At 36.2% G+C, this 18,757-nt stretch overlaps 2 protein-coding genes across 2 annotated transcripts; both read right to left on the reverse strand.

The window, feature by feature from the left end:
- Window positions 1-1,447: 1,447 nt before the first annotated feature.
- LOC131000837 (probable indole-3-acetic acid-amido synthetase GH3.1) lies at window positions 1,448-3,633 on the reverse strand. Its single transcript, XM_057926942.1, has 3 exons — window positions 3,304-3,633; window positions 3,112-3,213; window positions 1,448-3,033 (listed from the first exon to the last, which is right to left on the reverse strand). Exons 1-3 carry the CDS (start codon window positions 3,597-3,599, stop codon window positions 1,695-1,697), a joined length of 1,737 nt encoding a protein of 578 aa, XP_057782925.1. The 5' UTR covers window positions 3,600-3,633; the 3' UTR covers window positions 1,448-1,694.
- Window positions 3,634-6,735: 3,102 nt separating this feature from the next.
- LOC130998047 (uncharacterized) lies at window positions 6,736-8,082 on the reverse strand. Its single transcript, XM_057923483.1, has 3 exons — window positions 7,590-8,082; window positions 7,275-7,456; window positions 6,736-7,191 (listed from the first exon to the last, which is right to left on the reverse strand). The coding sequence occupies exons 1-3, from the start codon at window positions 8,080-8,082 to the stop codon at window positions 6,736-6,738; spliced, it is 1,131 nt and encodes a 376-aa protein (XP_057779466.1).
- Between the last annotated feature and the right edge of the window lie 10,675 nt (window positions 8,083-18,757).

Consider the following 18,757-nt stretch of genomic DNA (forward strand, 5'->3'; position numbering starts at 1 on the left):
GGTCAAATTAGAAGTTATAAGGCCAAACTACAACATTTGAGAGATAATTTTCTGTTGTTTAGCTAAGGGATTATAATGAAAAGTAAGATTTAATGAGAAAAATAATCAAACTTATACTACGGGTGTTTGGCTTAGCTTATAAGCTGTTTAGGAGGTTATAAGCTCCTTCAAAATGTTTGGCAAAATAAACTCTTGAACAACTTATAAGTTGTAAAAATAAGCTCACCAAAACATAAGTTTCTCTATCCAACTTATTTTCTCATTGTCTTATAAGCAACACTCATTTTACAAAAATGACTCAATTATAATTTTTTATTTTCATCGTACATCATTCTAATTTTTTTTTTCCAATTTTCTCTCTCTAATAAAGATTTTTTCTCACTAACTAAAAAACCTCTCTCTAGCTTATAAGCACAATTACCCAAACACTTTGACAACTTCTAAGCTCTTAAGAAACTACATCTTATAAGCTCTTTAAACATCTTATAAGCTCCTTAAAATAAGGTTAGGCAAGCACCCTCTTAATTTATTATTCTGTTTTCATTAGCTAGGGTTGGTGAATGGTGATTGGTCACCTAAGATGAGAGATCATAGGAATTTACAATTCCTTGACATACATGGAAAAACGATCTCTTTGTGTATTTAGTATTTTCATTTTGTTTGGTCTAGTTTACATTAGTTTGGTTATTGATTTGATTATGATTTAGTTTGTACCCACTTGATCACTTAATTGTAATATGTATTTCATGATATAATATGTACGTACTGACATCTCAAAAAAGGGAAAAGGAATTTAATTGTTTTATTAAACTTGCTCTAGTCATTTACTTGCCCACATCCACATGCAAGCTTTTTTTATTCGAATTTAGTATTCTATAATTTTATGTGTATCATTGTGTCTCATGACTATTATATCTATTAGGCTAATAATATTTTTTACAAAAATAACATTTATTGTAGTGATAAGAATTATACTCAATATAATTTCAAAAAATTGAGATTTAGAAAAAGATAACATAATTTTAGATTTAGCAATTGTAATAATGAATTATTAACTAATAAAAGTGAAATTAAAAGATAAAAATAATTATATACCCTAATTGGATGAAATAAACTCCAGTTAATAATTACAATTACAATAATAAACTAAAGCGTGGAAAATTTAAATAAAAAACATGCTATATTAAAGAAAATCAAAAAAATTGAAAGTGAGACATGCGATATGGTGCACTGGATATCATGTGTTTTTCACCAACCTCTTAATTAAATTTAGCAATTTTAACCCCACCCTGTGGTAAAATCGTACTCCTATATAAAGTAAATTAACAAAATAACATTTGGTATAAATGAAAAGGAGTTTGGAGGATGATATGCCCATTCGATCGATCGACACCTAACATATACGGATCTCATCGTTTGTAACGATATTTGCGCACCAAGATATATAAGAATATCTAAAAGAAAAAAAAAACCAATTTCCTTACTACACACGGAGCTCATTGATATTATCCTAGCTAGTACTGAATATATTCTTCCCCATATATCTATCTATCTTTTTTCTGTGAATTGGTGATCGTGGTTGTGTTGTAGATGTGACCATACCGAATACAATTAAACAAACACAAAAACCTAAAACCACAGAGCTAGCTAGCTTTTATTTTGAGGCAAAAGTGAAGCACATATAATGAGATGGATCAGAAACGGCGTTGGGAGGTCCAGCGCGGCAGCGAGGGGCTGAAATGGGTGGAAACAATCCTGGAGTCGAGAAGCTCGACGATGGGTGCAAAGGTAACGCATCTCGGCACTTTATACTGATTGATGGAAGCCCCCTTGGATATGGCGAAGTCCATGAGCTCCTCAAACGTGCCGCTCCTCACCACCCGGATCTCCAACGGCCCGATCGACCCGTCCGCCACCCTCCCCTGCCGGTACACCGCGTTCAGCTCCTCCTCCATGGCCAGGCAGCACCGCTCCAGCACCGCCTCCCCCGGCCACGTCCCCCCCAGCAGCTCCCAGTATATCACGTAGTGCCCCGGCACCGTCTTCGTCTCCGCGTAGCTCGTGTACTCCACCACGCCCGTCTTCAACTCCCTCAGGAGCTCCGACGCCTTCTCCACCGCCGCCTGCAGCTCCGGCTCGTCCGTCTTGTCGGAGTCGATGCTCAGCAGCACGTTCTTCCGCCGCACGAACCGGAACTGTGGCGCCGAGTTGTGGAACCCCGTGACGCGGAGGATGTCGCCCACCCGGTACCGGCACAGCCCCGCGTACGTGGTGACCACCAGCTCGTATTCCTTGCCCACTTGCACGGCGGCAAGGTCGACCAGCTCCGCCGCCGAGTCGGTGGGCAGAAACTCGAAATAGGCCATGTTTGGCATGATGGTGTAGGATACCTCCGACGGATCGCACATGGGCTTCAGATTGAGGCCGAAGTAGCACTCCGACGAGGCGTACATGGTGCACGCCTTGGGCAGTCCGCCGCTGTAATAATCGAGCGTCGGGATATACTGCGCCATCGCCCCCGTCACAACCACATCCAGATATTTGGTGTTAGGCCAAATTCTCGTGATGATTCCCTCCCACATGTCTTTCTCGCATTCCCGGGTGATGAAATCAGCCAGCTCCGGGTCGGGCCGCATGATTCGGCCCATGCACTCGCGGAGAGACTTGTCCGTGAATATCGGATTGAGCGACCCGGTTCGGATATCGTGGGCCAGTGACTTCCACTTGAGCTGGAGGAAGCGGATGGCCCGGCTGAGGCCGGAGGCGAACACCGCCCCGACCCGGAGGACTTGTTGGCGGTCGTAGAGGCCGCACAGCATTTGCGCGTACATGCTTTGGGAGGAATCCTCGCAGAGGATGGCTTCGTTAGGGCTGGTGTAGACGTTAAACGGGTCGTAGGGTCGGGTCTTGAAGAGGTCGCTTTTGTAGTAGCTTGTCAGTACGGGGCGGGCTAGTAGCCCGCCCGGAGTCTTTGTCTCCGACTTTATGAAGTAGAAGTAGAGCCCTTTGCCTTTGTCCAGCCCTTTCACGTATCTGTTCCATCACCAAATTAACATTCAACTCATTTTCAGCAAAAACAAATACTACTAGTCATTATTGATGGATACTTACTGCTCCATAACAGGCATGAGAAGACTGTACAGAAGCTGACGGCGATCCCATTCTTCTCCGATAGTTGGCATCAGCTTTCTTTCACCAGCTGAAGTTCCAGAACTGTGCAAACACAAAATCAAACAGAATAAATTCATTTTCATCGCTCAAACCGGAGATTCACTTCTTAGAATGCAATGGGTTTATTTATACCTGGTAAGGAATTCGGAGATGGGGTGTGCTGATAAAATCGGAGAGCGGTCGCCATTAGCGATCCTCTGAATCAAAGGCTGGATATCTTCGTAGGTAATCATCGGAATTTTGGATTTAAAGGCGTGGCGATCGGTGGCGCCGGCGAGATGGAAACGCTTGAGATATTCAGTTCCCGAGTTTTGGGAGAGGATTTGGGCGAGTACTTGTTCCTGTACAGCGTCTACATTTCGTGTCATCTCTTCAATAAAGTGAAGAGCCTTTGCGTTTTTGGAAGTTGTGTGAGGTGCCATTGCCATTGGTGGCGCAATATTTGTAGAGAGGAAGTTAGTGAGAATGGGAGAAGGGGGAAGCGAACCGACTCTATTTATACACCGCAAAAACAATGGCGTGCGTCAAGTTAGACGTCAGGTGGGGTGGACGTGACATAAGCGTTGTGGGGGAAAAATAGCAGCGAGGGGGGGCAATTTCTACACGTCGTGCAGGGTTGAACGGTCACACACTGGGCCCGCTATGCACCACCCAAAGGGAACACCTAGGACCCACTCAGCCACGTCATGCCAATTTTTTATTTAATACAATCCTCAAGTGGTAAATATATTCTTTTTTTTTAGGACACTAAATTGTACTTCATCCGTCCGATCATAAGTGAGACATTTATTTTGGACACGTGATTTAAGGATATAATGTTTAATTGTTTAAGTATGTTTACATATTTGTGATTAAATGAATATCTAAATAATTAATCATTTTTAATTTAATTAAAGTCCAAAATTTAAATTAATTAATTAATTTTGAAAAACATACATACCCTCGTCCTTCAATTCTCCCTCTCTCTCTCTCTCTATATATATATATATCTCTATCTGAATGTTTTTTCGATGCGGTTTCTCTTCGACGCCGTCACAGTTCTTCTTCCGGCGAGGCCGACCGGCCTCTCTGCTCCCTCTGGTCTCACTTTCTCTCGTATATCTCACAAACACACCCAAATCTCCATTCAACCTCCTTTCCATCGAAGACCTGGATGGTGGCCGGAGACCTCCATATATTCAACCTAAATCAAAGACCCAAATCCCTCTTGTCCCTATCCTGTCTATTCAACCTCCGGAGACCTGGTGGCCACGATATAGGGATCTAGGGTTTGGGAAAGTAAGGAGTGGTTGGGCAATAAAAAATGGGAAAAATGGAGATTGGCAACGAAAAAAAATCCAAAAATCAAGCAAATTAGTGAGGTGGTCAACAGTGGCTGGTCGCTGATGCTCGTCTGATACCAAGAGAGAGATATAGAGGCTAAGAGAGTCAGGCACCAAAATTCAGTGGGGAAGAAGGGCAGTGGTGGTTGGATCTGGGAACCTAGGGTTTGGGGAAAGAGTGAGGTGGCGCTACCACTTGAAATACGAGCGGCGGCAGGCTTGTGCAGATGTGTCCGAAGAGAGACGAGAGTAGGCGTGCCCGACGACGGTTGTTGTCGCCTGAGCGGGTACAAGCAGCGACGCCTCTCGCTTTATGTCAGTATTATAAGTCAGAGAGAGAGAGAGATAGATGGTCGATAAGTCGAGGTCGAGGAAAATGGTCGGCGGCGCCAGAATAGGGTAGGAGGTTCAGCGCCTTTCCCTCAGGAACTTCCACATAAGAGTTGCCCATCGAGAGAAGAAAGAGAGAGTGTGAAAAAAGTGAAAAAAGGTTTGGGAATGAGCATTAATTAGAGTGATTAATAAAAATAAGAGTGTAATTAGTTTTATTATTTGAGTCTTAAATTCCCTAATTTTTGCTCAACAAAGAAAATGACTCACTTTTGTTGGGATGGCCCGGAGAAGTATTAGTTACTCCCTCCGTCCCAATATTCAAGTCTCCTATTCCTTTTTGAGCCGTCCCAATATTCAAGTCTCATTTCCTTTTTTAGCATAAACTAAGATAGAATTAGTTCAATTAATTAACAATTCACTCTCTCTCTCTCCACTAATTATAACAATTCTCTCTCTCTTTCCCTATCTATTGCTAACCCTATCATATCTCGAATCTCTCTCTCTCACTCTCTCTCTCTCTTCGCCCTTTCTCTCTAAAATCAAACGTCGCCCGCTTCAGGTGAAAACCCTAAGGCTCGTCGTCTTCCTCCATTCTTTCAGTCCGCCGCCTTTCTCCGTTCTTCTCCTCCGCCGTGATGAACCCTTCGTATGGTTGGAAGGAATATCTGAGCGATGAAGTGATTTCCGACACCGAAGATTCTCTGTCATTGTGGGGTGATCCACCGCCCGTGTTTTTCTCTTTCTCCCTGTCGGAGACGTTGCCGGCGTCGCCTGAGGAGTGTGGTGGTGGCGCGTCAGAGAGCGAGGGCGTCCGAGAGTATGAGGTAGATGAGAGTCATTCTCCTCTGTTTCGACCTCCGATCATCCGACGCCCCGCAAAGATGAAAACTAGAATGAGGTTCCCTAAATCCTCTGAAATCAAGAGAGATTTCGACCTTCTCTGTCATGAAACTTGGGGATCTGACTTTCTGAGCGAGGAAAACCCTAGATGGCTGGCGAACTCGGAGGAATTGGAGGCGAAATTATAGGAACCAAACGAGTGGTGGCCCTCTGCATCCAAAGCCCACCTGCGGATGCTCGCACATATGTTCCCAATTCTGTTTCCGGTGACTTCTCCTCCTGTTTCGAATTTATATTTGTTTCCGGTGATATCTTTCCTGTTTCTCATGCTTATTTAGTTTCGGGTGATTCCCAATTCTGTTTCCCCTGATTAATTGTGTGCTTGGGCTCATGCTTATTTAGTTTCGGGTGATTCTCAATTCTGTTTCCCCTGATTAATTGTGTGCTTGGGTTTCTTGGTGGCTGCATGCAAGAGCACTAGGGTTTGTTGGTTGTCAATTGGATCTGAAATGATATAAACATGCTCTGATATCAACCTATGATGGTTAAATGTGTTGTCTGTGCTTTGTGTGTTCGTGTGCTTACGTTGTGATGTGTAGTTGGCTGCCATCTTAATTGTGGGGTGTGTAGTTGGCTGCCATTATTTGTGGGGTGTGTAGTTGGCTGCCATCTTCATGTTTGGTGGTTGTTCTTGCTATCTTGGTGTGCTGGCATTAATTGTGGGTTGTGTAGTTGGCTGCCACCTTAATCTTGGGGTGTGTAGTTGGCTGGCACATTCATTAATCATGCTACTTTGCTGCATATAGGCATTAAATGGAAACAAATAAAATCTGCCACACATTTTCAACTTTTCTAAACATGTTTCCTACTACAGAATATAAAATGCACTATATCTTCATGTAGGCATTTACAAAAACTCGAAAACCCTTCAAGATGATAGCTTTAATCAAGCAACATCATGGCATTGAAAAGTTCTTCAATGCCATCCATATTTGCTTCAAATGCCTAATCTGTCCATTAGCTCTTCTAGTCCTTCCTCTGCACCTTTCTCTTTCAAATATCTCACGCTTTATGTGACAAGTTCATGGGGGACTTCCAAACTTATTGGAAGTAAATCTTGTCTCATCAATGAACCTTTCTTCATATGTGGCAGCTTGTAACAGTTATTGCCTTTCACCTTCATGGTCTCCAACATGCAACCTTGTAAGCTTAAGAAAACACAATTTAAAGACATTGGATCTAGGTCTTCATAAGCTTTATGCACTGCATTTACTAAATCATCAACATCACTGCATGCAATTTCAGTTTGTAGGCTTTGAATGGCCCTAAAAAATCCAAGGTCATTGATATTGGTGTCGGGTGAGTTTGGAGGTTGATTCACAATGTTGATATTGAAACCATCACGTGTGGCAGCCTCTCTAAACTCCAAGTCATCATTGCAAATATGTGGTCTTGCATTATCTTGTTGAATAAACACATCTTTGCTTGCAAAAGAGGGCCACTTGGCTATGATGGCAGGCACAATCTGTCATATTAAATAAGTAAGCATGAAATAGTCTTTCTTATAACTTTTCAATCTGCCATATAAATGATGCATATAGGCATTACCTTGTTGATGAAATAGTCTCTCATAACTGGTTTGCTGACACTTTCTATGGGCTTTTGCTCTAGAGTTCCAGCCACCCAGTTCTTACTTGATCTTTTTGCTGCCACCATCTCTGTAAATGGGAATATGCCTATCTTCCCATCAAATAAAATGCTCCCATCTTCAGCAAACAGTGGCCGGCACACTGCAGATATAAACATCACCTTTTTTATGAAGTTCTTGTTCTTGCAACTTCTATGTGGTTCAGTCTCTGTTGGTGTTAAATAGAACCTGTGAGAACTCTTGGTTAAGTAAAACCATTTCTCATCTACGTGTACAATGTTTTGCATGCATGCTCTTGAACCTCAAGTTATGTGACAGCCTGCCAATCTCTATTGCATCTAAGCAAAACCTCAACCTTAACAGCTTATTTTGGGCTGTAAGGTCAGGTCTTAGTGCACTCGTGTGAGCTTTGATCAGACCTTGATCTATCCACCGACCTATGGTGCTCTTGCTACAATTTATGTCACTAGCTAGTCTCCTTATGGTGGACCTCTTTGTTAAATCTAAACTTGCAATTAGCTCTAGGTCTATTTCAACTCTTTTTCTCCTTGGTCTTGCTATCTTCTTACTTGATGAGTTTATGGCATGCCCTTGATTTTGTTGTTGTTTTGCCTCAGCCCAAATGCGCGAAACAGTCCGCCGGCAGACGTGTAACTTCTCATCCATAGCTTTCATCTTCCCTCTTGGTGGCTTCCCATTTTTGCTTTCAAGAAGAAGGAATTGAAGCATAGAAGACCTCTCCTTTGTTGTTAAATCTTTTCTTCTCATCCTCTTTTTTTTGGATTCTCTTTTGGTCACTTGATTATGTAAGAATTGTGAGCAAACAATAGCTCTCTTTATATAGCTGTAGTTGCACGAAAATTGTTGTGTTTTCAAATTTTTTGGAATGAAATGATTAAGTTTGGAGCCCAAACTCTGCCGCCTTTTTTTCCCCTCTGTTCTGCCGTGTTTTCCCTTTGTAAATGGGCAGCAATGACTTTAATTAATTGTAATGTTTAAAGTAATTCTATTAAAGATAAAACAGAATCTATTTTTAATCTAAAAGGCATTTTATTAGTCAATTTAATTAGTTAATAAAATAACATTAAATAAAACACTAATTCTGTGGTCCCTACTACTTTTACATCTAATTTAACTCTCCTTAATACTCGTGCCCAAAAGCAAGGAGACTTGAATATTGGGACGGAGGGAGTACTAAACACAAATTATAATAATTAAATTTGTAATTATTATTAATTTAAGTTGTTAGAGTTTTGTTCGCTAGGGAGTTGATCATAGGAGATGATTGAATATAATTTCACATTTGATGAAGCTCTTTCAAGCTTTAGACGAGATAATGCTTATAATTCAATTTTGATATTTCGAGGTTCAGATGAGATGATACTCATAAATAAGAGGTTGTTTGTGAAGCTCCAGGCGAGATGACTAAAAGTCTAGAACTCAATTATGATCTTTCAAACTCAAATTTATAATAAAAATACGAGATACATTGTGTTATGTCAATGTTTGCACTATGCACACTATTTAATTAAAAATTGAACACTAAATTTTAATCGACCTCTAACTAAAAATTATTTTCTTTGATCGTTATGTTAAAAGTGGCTCACTTTTTTTCAATATAAAAATTAGTGAAAAAGTATAAACTAGATTAAAAAAAGGTATAATCACATATTTTCAAGAGTTCTATTGTATGGAGTAGAAAATAGTAGTAAAGACATTAATTTTTAAGGGAAATTAAGAGTTGTGGTGTGGACGCCCGTACCCAAGGTTTTGTCATGTAATAGCAGTGGTGCATGAGAGATAAATTACCAACTTTAAGAAAGTGAGTTTTATTTAAAAAAACAAAAGCAGAAAACAAAATCCTTTATCTACAACAGTGACATGCAGTCGGTGGCGCAGACAATTTCTGTACGACGCCATATCATGGTCGGATGCAAGTGCAGCCTGTTGTTTAATACTCCTAGTAAAATTGTATGGCCACGACCGGTGTTTGATTTATATTTATATAATTATGTTAAAAGTCAAGATTTATATATTTATGTTAAAAGTCAAGATTTATTTTCATTTATCTCAAGATTAATACCTACATGGCGTCGTTTGATCTCAGTTTTCAAAAATCGAACAAAAACATAGCATTTTGATATATTAGGTTTAATTTTAGGCCTTTTCGATTTTTATATTTAAAAATATTGATGTTTTCTTTTATTAGGTGAGATTATCGGGTCCAAAAATATATGATTTGATTAAAAAGATTGAAAATAAGTTGGACAATAGTACACCAATCAACCTAACCAAACTTCAAACATTGGTTAATTTGAATCCAATTCTCGGTGATTATGTCCTAGATGGGATCCTTCCCACAATTTATAGATATTTATTTTACATGATTGATAAAATGCATAATTGAGTAATTTTATACTCAAAAGCATAATTTCTCCACTCCTATCTTTTCAATGAAATATGAATCAAGCAAAATTAGCTCAAATAGTACAAATAATCAAGAGCCATATCCAAAAGTTTCAATCCATCAATGTAAACAATGAAGTAATATTACTATTTTTATCTAATCGATCCATTTAAATGCCCATTCAAATGCCCGCCCTTAAGTGAACGTTTAGGTAAAGTGTAATATCCCTCGCCTAAAGAACAAAATTTGATGTGATTAGATATAAAAGTGGTCGATTTGTCCGAGTTTCTCTAAAACAAGATATTTAAGTTTGGCTAAATATAAGTAACTTAATCCAAATTGTTTTCAGATTGTAGAATATTGCAGCTTGATGAGAACACGCATGTAACAAGTTGATTTAGTCGAATATAACTGTGTTTGGTTCAATACTAGTTCGTCGATATCCAATATTGACAATTCCAATTATTGATATACGTACACAAGTTAAAAAAAATAAAATCACAATAATTTTAAGGGTAAATATCATGAAAATCCCTGAAGTATATCTACTTTATCAAAAATACCCTGAAACTTTCAAAATGTTCTATTAACCCTCAAACTATCAGGTTTTTATCAAATATATCCCGCATCTATTTTTCGGTCACCAAAAACATGATGTGGCTCGTCGGATGCCACAATATAATTTATATTCAAATTTTCTTAATGCAATGGCAAAAACGATGTTGTTTCGTACCATATCCTTTAAAAAAATCCACTCTGAAATTTAAAATTTACTCCTATCGTGTTTGAAATTCACGCTAATAACCTAGAATTAGAGATAAACATGATAGAATATGATACGAAACGAAGTCGTTTTTTGTGGCATCCGGCGAGTCACATCATGTTTCTGGTAACCGAAAAATAGATGCGGGATATATTTGATAAAATTCTGATAGTTTGAGGGTTTAGAGAATATTTCAAAAGTTTCAGAGTATTTTTGATAAAGTGGGTATAGTTCAAGGGTTTTCATGATATTTACCCTAATTTTAAATATATAATAGCGTGTTCAACTTGACTATACTTTTCTTCATGCTTAAAGGTAATTGTTTAGATTCGAAAATCTGAGTAAAATTTGCAAAAGACCAGATAACAACTTAATTTGCCCAATTTCAAAGAAACCTCCATAATCTGAGTATTGACAATGATGTTACACTAGAAAATTACTTAAAATTCAAAGTGAAATTAGGCATATTTGACAAAGGCTTCCATAATAATGCACGGAATTAATTAGTAATTTCTTCCTCAAACCAAACACTTATTTCGACGAACAGTAACCGTGGACTTCTCTTATCTATATCCAAGTCAATCATAAAATTAAAGTAGGTAATTATGAGTTTTATTTTTGCACGATTTCTTTGAGTTTTATTTTCTTACGTTTGCATCATAGGTTGACATATGATACAAAGACTAGAAACAATAGTTGGATGGGACAAGGGTTTGTTTCATCTTATCTGTGATATATAATCTAGGGAGTAAATATTTCTGGAAATATATCTAAATTGGGGGATTGCAATTAGAAGTTAAAAAAAAAATTAAGGGGATATTAGGGCGGGCAGGGGTGAGCCCAAGCAACCCCCCACCCCCCTAAAAAAAAGAAACAAAAAAGCACACTTTTTAACCTTATAATTTTGATATTTAAAAAAAATGATTTTAACCCCCAATAATAAATTGGATACGAAACGACCACTTATGGTGGTGTAATGACTCAGTTACAAGAAATTATATTTGAATCAAAGCATGCCGCAGTGTATCTTACTAAATCGTTACACTTAATTATACTTTATACTTAAAACACATTATTAGTATATGAACATTACGGTAAAATACAAATTTAGAATAAATTATTTAGACTCATGCGATTATGGGAAGAAGCTTCTCTAATCCTACAATAATTTTGTACATCAATTATTTAAGTGTTAATTTAATTAACTCGTCCTTCTTTTCTCCACATTTCCTATTATAGGCAAGAATTTTTTTTGAGGATACTCTATTTGTTGGTGCGTAAGTAGGAAACAAGTGGGGTACAGTTTTGCTATGCTACCAGACAGTCATTCATTGCATGCAGATGCAGTTTTTGGCATCCAAAGTCATTTTCTTCTCTCAAAAGTCTAGAATTAATACAGTGTTTGATTTATAATTAATTTTGTTGTGTTATGACCATTTCTTGTGAAATAATTAGTAATTAATAGTATTTGAGTTTAGGAAATTAACATGCAAACATGATTTATTCTAGTGTTAATTTTTTTGCTAGGTTTTACTCTAGCGTTATTTTTTTACAGAGCAATATTAAAATTATAGATTTTGTTGAAATTCTAAAAATTGCATAGTCTTATTATCAAGAGAATATACATAGCTTTGTAGAGTTCATAAAAGTTTTTAAATACTTAAACATATCTCGTGACTTCTGAAACAGATGTTACGTAGACTTTAACTCAGTTAGCACGTGTCAAAGGAATTTGACCAATATATATGTAAAGCAATATATAATTCTATATGCTTCGATAATTTCAAGATTTATGCTTCGATAATTTCAAGGTTTACATCATGCTAAAAAAAATTTAAGATATAAATACTTTAAAAGTTAAAATGTAAATTAAAATGAAGTAAATACTTTTAAAAAATCATCCAAATCTTTAATAATAAATTTAAAATGAAGTAAGTTAAAATATATTAATAAAAAAATTATTATTTTTTATGAAAATAAACTTATATAAACGGGACGAAGAATGGAGGGAGTATGTTGTTTTAGAATCTAATATACACACACCAAATACATATATACTCATAATATAACTGCACGTGTGATAATTAATAATAATAGTAGTATTAGAATAAGAATAAAATATTTAGAAAATTCGTGTGCCAATAAAATTGATGAAACAGCAATCATATTTGGAGGAACACTCATTTATGAGCAATAAGAAACCGACAAATAATTAAGTGTCCAAGGCGTTACATGTGCAAAATATTTTGGGAAGAAATTGAGAGGCCAACACACGTTGGGGTCTATCCAATTACAAAAGGAAGTTGCACTTTTCTTCTTTCTTTTCATTGATTTGTTCCATCAAATTAATTGAAGAATTGATTGCTTCAACAACACAATTAATTCGTACTGCACTGCTAAGAAGAAACAAACGTGAAGTAATTGTGATAGCAAATTCAAATTCATTTGTCTCACGTTTTTCTTTTCCAATTTTAATTACTAATTTATAAATTAAGCCTGTCGAAAAAAATTTGAGACAGCTATAGATGAAAAGTAACAATCAAACTCACAGAAGTGCATGGGTAGCAATACATGGATTTTATATTGTGTATTTCTATATTCTCATTCAAGAACTTTGAGTTGAATTGGATCACAACATAATGTTAGGTATTCATTTGACCACAAAATGTTAATGTTAATTACTATAATAAAAATACAGTTGGAAATTACACTTGTATCACCACAGGACATCAATTTGTAGTCAAAGACTCAAAACAGATGTGACGAGTGACGACCACATCATTTTCAAATTTTAGAATTCACACTTCATTTGAATATAAATTTTATTATAATTTTGATGACTATGTCAACTCTTTTGCCCGTATAATAATGTCACGTCATTAGTAAAAAATAATGATACCACATTATATATGGAAGTAGGACGTATAATATTTTTAGAATTCTAGGGTCTATCTTTTTTATTACTGCCCACGAATCTTGACATGTTTGGTTTCGGCACGAGAATTAAGGAGTTGTAGATTAGTGTTTTAAGTGTGTAGTTAATAAAGTGTAAAAGTAATAAAGTAGGAGATAGAATGTAATAATAGTAATAAAGTATCAGAGATAAGATAATAATTATTACCTTATTTAAAAATGTGTCAAGATTCGTGGGACGGCCCAAAAAGGAATACATGTCAAGATTCGTGGGACGGATGGAGAGTATTATTATTCGAATTTGAGATTTGGGATTAATATCAGGCGTCTTGGTAAATCGGATATTGAATTAATTTAATTTAAAATTAAATGATCATTTTATCAATTAGATACTAGATTTAAAGAGTTTTTTTTTTTTTTGTGAATATAAAGGGCCAAATGTAAAATGTAGCCCTTTTTTCTAGTTGAATCTAGCGGGCCACTGAATTCATTCTGGGCTTAATATGGGCCGGTGAACATGAAAATCTTTCTTTTGTTTGGGGTAGATCCAACGATGAAAGATGGAACTTTGGAGATTTTAAATCATTTTCAAATAAGCAAATACTCAGGAAAAGATAAAGAAAAAAATTAACAAGTTTCAAATATAGGTACGTTATATGTGAACACAAAGACAATCTCATCATGGGTTTCTTATCACCGTTTATATATAATTTAAATTTAAAAATATACAAAATTTGGAAAAGATAAATACTATTCCCTCTGTTCACAAAAAATAGTCCTAAAAGGAGACGACACTGATTTTAATGAAAATGGTTTATTGTGAGTGGAGGCTCTCACTTAAAAGGTTGTGTTAATAATGGTAATTAATTGTATTGTGAGTTGAGAATAAGGTTCATCATCTGATAGATAGTTTCTAAAAATAGAAAGAGACTAAGTTTTGTGGACATCCCAAAATAGCAATAAGGGACTATTTTTTGTGGATGGATGAAATATAAAATAAAAATATATTACTACAATTTTAAATTCATCTCAGCTTAGTTATGCAATTTTTTTTTATGACGTGACTTTTCTGTAACGACCATGCGAGACACGTATGGTAGAATTCTCATTCCATCAATAGGCCATCCCCAAGAAGACTTAAGTATGCAAATATAGTTTTATGAAAATTGAGATACAATAAAACATGCCTTATTTTTTTTTATAATTCTTTTCATATGCAATTTAAGGTAAGGATTAGGGCATGCATTTTTGCCAATTAATACTTTTTTTTATTACATTGTGAATAATAATTAAGAGCTTTTAATTTGTCGTTGAGGGTAAGTACTTATGTTCCATCAAAAGAAAGGATAAAGGAAAAGAAGTTGTGCTGGTAAAAAGGTAAAAAAGAATTGGGTGTTTGGAGTTATAGGAAAGTAGCCATTAATGGATGGATTCTCATTCTAGCTAGCTGGCCCCCAATAATTTAAGAGGTTTATCTATATATATGTCTTACTTCCTCCGTTCCACTCCACTAGGCTCATTTTCCTTTTCGAAATGTCCCACTTCAATAGGCTCATTTTTTTTGGGTAAAAAAATTGTACTTAATTGGTGTGGACCACACCACTTTACTACCACTTTTCTACCAGAAAGTAAGTTTTCTTAATCTCTGTATCCAAAAGAAGTGAGAGAAGTGAGCCTATTGGAGTGGGACGGAGGGAGTACTATTTTGGAAACATGTCAATCTTTCCGGTTGCAATAGTTTTTGCTTTTTCCTAAATCGCCTTTCTGAGTTTTATATATATATATATATCCGTCGGCATGCACTTAATATTCGATACAATTAATATTATTATGTTAGGAGTTTATTAGTATATCCACGAGCAGTTAAATTATCATTTTTATGATCTTAATATACCTATAATTAGTAATGACTGTTGCAAAAACAAAATTCGAATTATTGATTGAGACTTCACCCCCGAAAAAAAAAAATGTACACGAAGAAGACGACAAAAAGTCCAGGTGCTCCGTTATGAAGTATTGTTGATCCACGACGCACAAGTTAGTTAAAGGTCAAATTAAGAAGAGTATAAATACGAAAATGCACATGTTATAATTACCTCTTAAACTAATTAAAAATGGCTTGCGATGAGGAGATCGATGTAGTGAATTAATAAGAACATCATTCTATTTCTTCTGATTTACGCATGCATGCATGATTCCGGATTAGTACAAAATACATAAGTAAATTAAGTTTAGGATCCAAATAGTTGCGTGAATTGGAACTAGGTGAGTGTGAATTGCAATAATTGTATGTGAGAGAGGTGTGGAACCCTCAAAACCGCCCAGTTTTGTTGTCGTTTTCATTCCATCATTTCAGCCGCCCAACTTCTACTCTCTAAATTAATATCCATAATTGTAAGCTTTTGGGGCAACCAAACAAAGGATTTTTACCAAGATAGTAAATATACTAGTATACGTTAAATATGATCAAATACAAACTTTTTTATTAAATAATAGACGGTTAATAAACTTTTTAAGGGCATTAATCGTACAAACACAGTGATCAGGAGACACATATGCATCTGCATTTTTAAAGTATGTTAACACAGAATTCATCAACACAATATATAATGGCTATGAAGTAGCAAATCTAGTTTCATCTCTGTCTATTTCGTTGCTATGAGATTTGCTGTTACATAGTATTAGTTTTCATATTATATCTTGTATATATACTGCCACTGGATAGAGAAGCCTCAAAAGTTTTTAGAGTTGGAACTTAAATTAATGCCCCATATATCCCCTCAAAATCGATACCTTTCACATATATATTCTTTCCTAGGCTCCTAGCTTGTTGTTTTCTCATTTTCAGGAAGATCTGAACGAGTTTATCTTGATAATTGAGGTATATATATATATATATATATATTCTCAAATCTCAATGATGATCTGAAAAAATAACTTTGAAAAGAAGCAAGGTGAAGCATAGTTTCCGAGTCTTTGCATAGAATAATTATATTAAACTGCAAGTACATTATTGTACTCCACATACATACATACATACAAAGTTGATAAATAATGAGCAGAAAATGGTGTTGTGCATTCATGGCGGCTCACTGAAAGAGTAGCCTAGTAGCTACAAATACATAAAACTAAAACTGAAAGATCAAAGTTTAAGGTTTAAATCAAGCATATCTGGAGTGGAGCAAGTTTGATTGTGTGGGAATGTGAAACTTCCGGGCCAAACTGGGCGTGGTGGTTCGTGGAATGGAGAGGTGGCGGGAGCTGCATCTGTATGTGTGGGCGATTTTCGAATGAGAGAGTGAGGCTGCACCCCAAGTGATCTGGACATGATGATCATCATGTTTTTGGAGTGATAGTGTCTAACCAGACCCCTCTCTCTCTTGTGAGCATTCTGGTGCCCTCCCAATGCTTGAGAGCTGTAGAATTTGCGCCTGCAGAAGTTGCACGAGAATATCTTGCCCGATGCTGGTGGAGGAGGACTACTAGCCCTCAAACTCAGCCACCCTCCTTCATCTGTTTCTTCAATTTGCATCATCTCTCTTCTTTTCTTTCTTGTCCAATAAAGAAAAAAGAAATTTAATTGGTTTTTGTTAAGGAGAGTATTGGAGTGGAATGAGGGTAGTTAACAAGATAATATTGGGCTATATATATGTATATTATAAAGTCCCCACACAGGTCGTATGTATGTATGTATGTATGCATGGTTTTCAGGGTGTGTCTTTGGTGGTTTCTATGTTGAGATTGAGATTGAGATTCCCCACTACTACTCATCAACTTCACCTCCAAGTTCCATTGGAGCTGTTTGGAAAAGCTAAAGGTTGACTATCAATGGACACAATTGGATCCATTTCTAGTCAAATCAAACTCACAAGCTTTGCTAATTTATATTGCCTGCCATCATAAATAGATTCTTGCCTACATCAAACTATAGCATCACTTTCATCTTTCTCACTTTTATATGAATTTACCTCTTTTGCGCTACCTTTAATAATTGGGCCGGGGGATTACATGTCTAATTCCATATATGGATACATATATAATTAATTCTCTCCCAAGTGTTTTTTTTTTTTTTTTTTAGAATTACAAGAGCCACCCGCACACAGGCGCGAGATCTCTACACCACACAAAGGTGGAAAAATACTCGCGTGCAGGCAGGACCACTAGTCCACTACCCACACAAAGATGGAAAAGTATCCACAGAAAAGTGGAAAAACTACGCCAAGTTTCGTAATATATATATAGTGTAATTTGGTGATGAAGAAGTATATGATCATACATATAATTCATGCGTTGTGGTTCTAAAAGCAAACAAAAGTAGTCCTGTTGAAATAATGTGGTATTGAGACTTGTATATAGGTGCAGATAAAAAAGATTTGTGGGGCATTTAACCAGTTTTCTTTAGGTCTTTTCTGGAAACATGAGGATCTACGTGGGGCGTCTATTCTTGGCACTGTGTATAATTAATTGATTAATATTCGTGTCAACAGTGACACCTACCCAAGTTGCGTTCAAATAAAAAATCTCGTCTCACTAAATTAAACTGTTCAATTTCTTTCTATTTTTTGTTTTAATCGTCTCTTCTGACTTGTACTGTACTGGCAAGGCCAATATCAGAGAAAGAAAGTCTAGTTGATAGCTTAATACTATACTGGCAAGCCCAATACATGGATTAATTGATAGCTTTTACTAAATCTCTACTTAATTAGTGATATATATAATGCAATTATATTGGTGTTTACTTTTTGGATTTTTATCCATTTATTAATTTACTGTTCGGTTTTGGTTGAGAACATAGCAGCATTATTGGTGAGTGAAAGGTACTTTTAATTTCAGTCATGAGATGGATATTATTGTGAGAAGATATGTATTGATGGCTTTTCCTTTGCAACTAAAGTTTGGAGTTTGAGCAATTATGGTGCTATATGTTCTCACATGTTTTTTGCTTAATATGTTTTCTTATTGAAAGGGACTGCAACCCAGTGGCTATAATTTGAATCTGAAGCAGTCTTTATGTCTATGATTGAATGAAATATCATCGTTTATTATATCTATTACAACTCATATACAATATTACATTAATTAGTTTTCGAATAGAAACAAGGAGCATGTGTGAACGGATATTGATTTAGCATTTTATAAATTTAATCGGTCATTAATCAGTTGCTAAGGTCGAAAATTAACGATCGTTGACGCCACATTTTCTAGTAGTGACATCCCTCTCTTTTCATTTTAATTTAACGAAAATAACATCATATCTACATAAAATTGTTGCAGGATTACCTGTATTTACAGACTAGAACTTGTGCTCAAGGCAGACGACGTTCCTATCCTATGTTTGATGATTATATTTTAATTTTTCT

This window comes from Salvia miltiorrhiza, chromosome 8 (assembly GCF_028751815.1).
Source record: "Salvia miltiorrhiza cultivar Shanhuang (shh) chromosome 8, IMPLAD_Smil_shh, whole genome shotgun sequence".
In the NCBI taxonomy this organism is placed as follows: Eukaryota; Viridiplantae; Streptophyta; class Magnoliopsida; order Lamiales; family Lamiaceae; genus Salvia; species Salvia miltiorrhiza.